Genomic DNA, 2,113 nt, shown 5'->3' with positions numbered 1-2,113 from the left:
TCAAGTTCAACTAAATTCTTTTCACTTTCGACAAAAAACAATAATAAATCGTAGCAATTTCATTTAGAACAATTACAGTAATTTTATTACAATTCAGAAACATAATTTCCAATTATAAAGTAATATTAAATACAATCATATTCGAAACACTTCAATCACAAATTACGATCTCTAAAGTGGAGAATTATAGAAAAAAATCAAAGTACAAATTTGCTAAAAAATGTACATAGGAAATATTTCTGTAAAGCACACACACACACACTCACTCACTCACTCACACACACACACACCTAGAAAAATGTGTATATAAAAATCAAATTTTCTTCACTTTCGACAGTGGTTCGTCAGCCAAGTTTCTCTTGCTCGGTGTCCACGATTTTGGTAGATTAGGCTGCGGCACCGGTCGCTTCTGGTTACGATTTTTGTTCTTCGTGCTCGATCGTTGCTGCGTTTTCGTTGTTCTTTTAACGGTTCTACTTTTACTTTTTCCTCGAGCTTTCTTCCGCGATGAGGTTTGACGTCTAGTGGTACTAACCTTTGCACTGTCCGGATCGAATCTGTGCTCATTAAAAAAAAAAAAAAAAAAAAAAAGTGATTGCGTTTAATCGTGAAAATTTCTACATTTAAGAAATAACGTTTCAACAAGGATGAATCTCTTAGACAATAACGTATGAAAGTTCTTTGCAACAGTTATTCAAAACGAAGGTTCTACGCGGAATGACTTAACCTTCTATTTGTAATTGTCATAATTCCAATCCCTGCATCTGATATTAATTAAATAATATTATTAATATAATATTGATTAAATAAATATTGTAATGTAACATTAATCAAATAACAAATCGTAAATATCAGAGCTACAATGACTGATACATCCTTGTTAGATTCGAATGAAGTTGTTCGTACAAAAGACGTGTTAATGTCTTCGATGAGATGGAAAAACGTTCAACGAAAAGTCAGAATATGAAAAATATGTCGAAATTTATCTTACATATTCTACGGGACTATTTATCGACTTTTTTTGATTTTTTTTTTTTTCGCGTTACATCGTTCGAGTTCGTTGTACTTTTATTGCCGCAATTAAAGAAACGTAGCAGTTACCTAAATTTGTTGTTTTTCTTGGCGATGATGCCAAAATCGACGCCACGACGAAGCGCCACGGACACCTGCTTCCGAAGAGTCTTGCCAGCCATGATGTCGTGCTTGGTACTGATCTGTTCTACGATCTCCCTCTCGGTGAAACCTTCTGGCGGTTGCTCGGTTTTCAACAGATCGTACACGAGGATCGACTTCCTCGCCATCTCGGTCTTCTCGTTCTTGCTTTCGTCAGTGGGTCGATCGGCCGTAGAATTCGCCGTGGAAAGAAACGTGTGAAAAGAATCGCGCGAGAGCAAGACAAGCTGACATCGTTCACCGGAAGTTGGTCCCGTGTCAAACGATTACTCGAGTAGCCCCTTCTACGTTCATTTGGTCGAGATGAATTCGCGAATTTTTGAAAAATGACGCGGAGCTTACGCGAGGAAATTACGAGGCAAAAATAATTGTGTTATTCGTAATTGTTGTAAACAATAATCTTCCTGTCTTTTATTTAACATTGTATAATAATGAATTGAGAAATTAGGGTGAAATTTCACTTGTGACAGTATAGATTTGATTCTTTCGAAAAGAAACTTTGATTTTTAAAATGATCGTGAGATAATTTTCAGGTAATTTGGAAATGATCTTTGAAATGATCTGAAAAATGACATCTAGGTAATTTTAAACGTTCTTAAAATTATCCAGTTAGATACAATTCTTTTGCGATATAATGAAATATAATATACGACAAAAATGTACAATATGATGAATAAACAGGGATTGGGACATGCTAAAATATTCTCCTTTCCTGGAAAAAGGCAAACATTGACAAGAGCCATTTAGTCTGTCCATTTCATACTAGTTTAATTTCAGTGAAGTTCATATCACGAGTTTAAAATATTCTTAGATTTTTAATTACGGGAGAAATCGAGGACGAGTAAAATCGTAACGTAATATAATTTCTGATGAAAAATAGGATAACACGCGAGTCACATAATTTTGTAAATTAAGCTCTGTATAATATTTACAAAAATTC

At 34.4% G+C, this 2,113-nt stretch overlaps 1 protein-coding gene across 1 annotated transcript; it reads right to left on the bottom strand.

The window, feature by feature from the left end:
- Positions 1-279: 279 nt before the first annotated feature.
- Positions 280-1,649, bottom strand: LOC122527947. The gene is made up of 2 exons (XM_043652564.1): positions 1,102-1,649; positions 280-557 (listed from the first exon to the last, which is right to left on the bottom strand). Exons 1-2 carry the CDS (start codon positions 1,299-1,301, stop codon positions 314-316), a joined length of 444 nt encoding a protein of 147 aa, XP_043508499.1. The 5' UTR covers positions 1,302-1,649; the 3' UTR covers positions 280-313.
- Positions 1,650-2,113: the final 464 nt, after the last annotated feature.

This window comes from Frieseomelitta varia, unplaced genomic scaffold (genome assembly GCF_011392965.1).
Source record: "Frieseomelitta varia isolate USP_RPSP 00005682 unplaced genomic scaffold, Fvar_1.2 scaffold_24, whole genome shotgun sequence".
Lineage (NCBI taxonomy): Eukaryota > Metazoa > Arthropoda > Insecta > Hymenoptera > Apidae > Frieseomelitta > Frieseomelitta varia.
Note: the sequence above shows the minus strand (reverse complement) of the source record. Positions and strands in the feature narration are given on the sequence as shown.

What these genes read in the sequence shown, in the direction of transcription:
- LOC122527947 (XM_043652564.1), bottom strand. Translation starts at nt 1,301, where the DNA reads ATGGCGAGGAAGTCGATCCTCGTGTACGATCTGTTGAAAACCGAGCAA. An exon ending in AAGAAAAACAACAAATTTAG is followed by an intron (nt 558 to 1,101) that starts GTAACTGCTACG and finishes TAATGAGCACAG; the next exon opens with ATTCGATCCGGACAGTGCAA.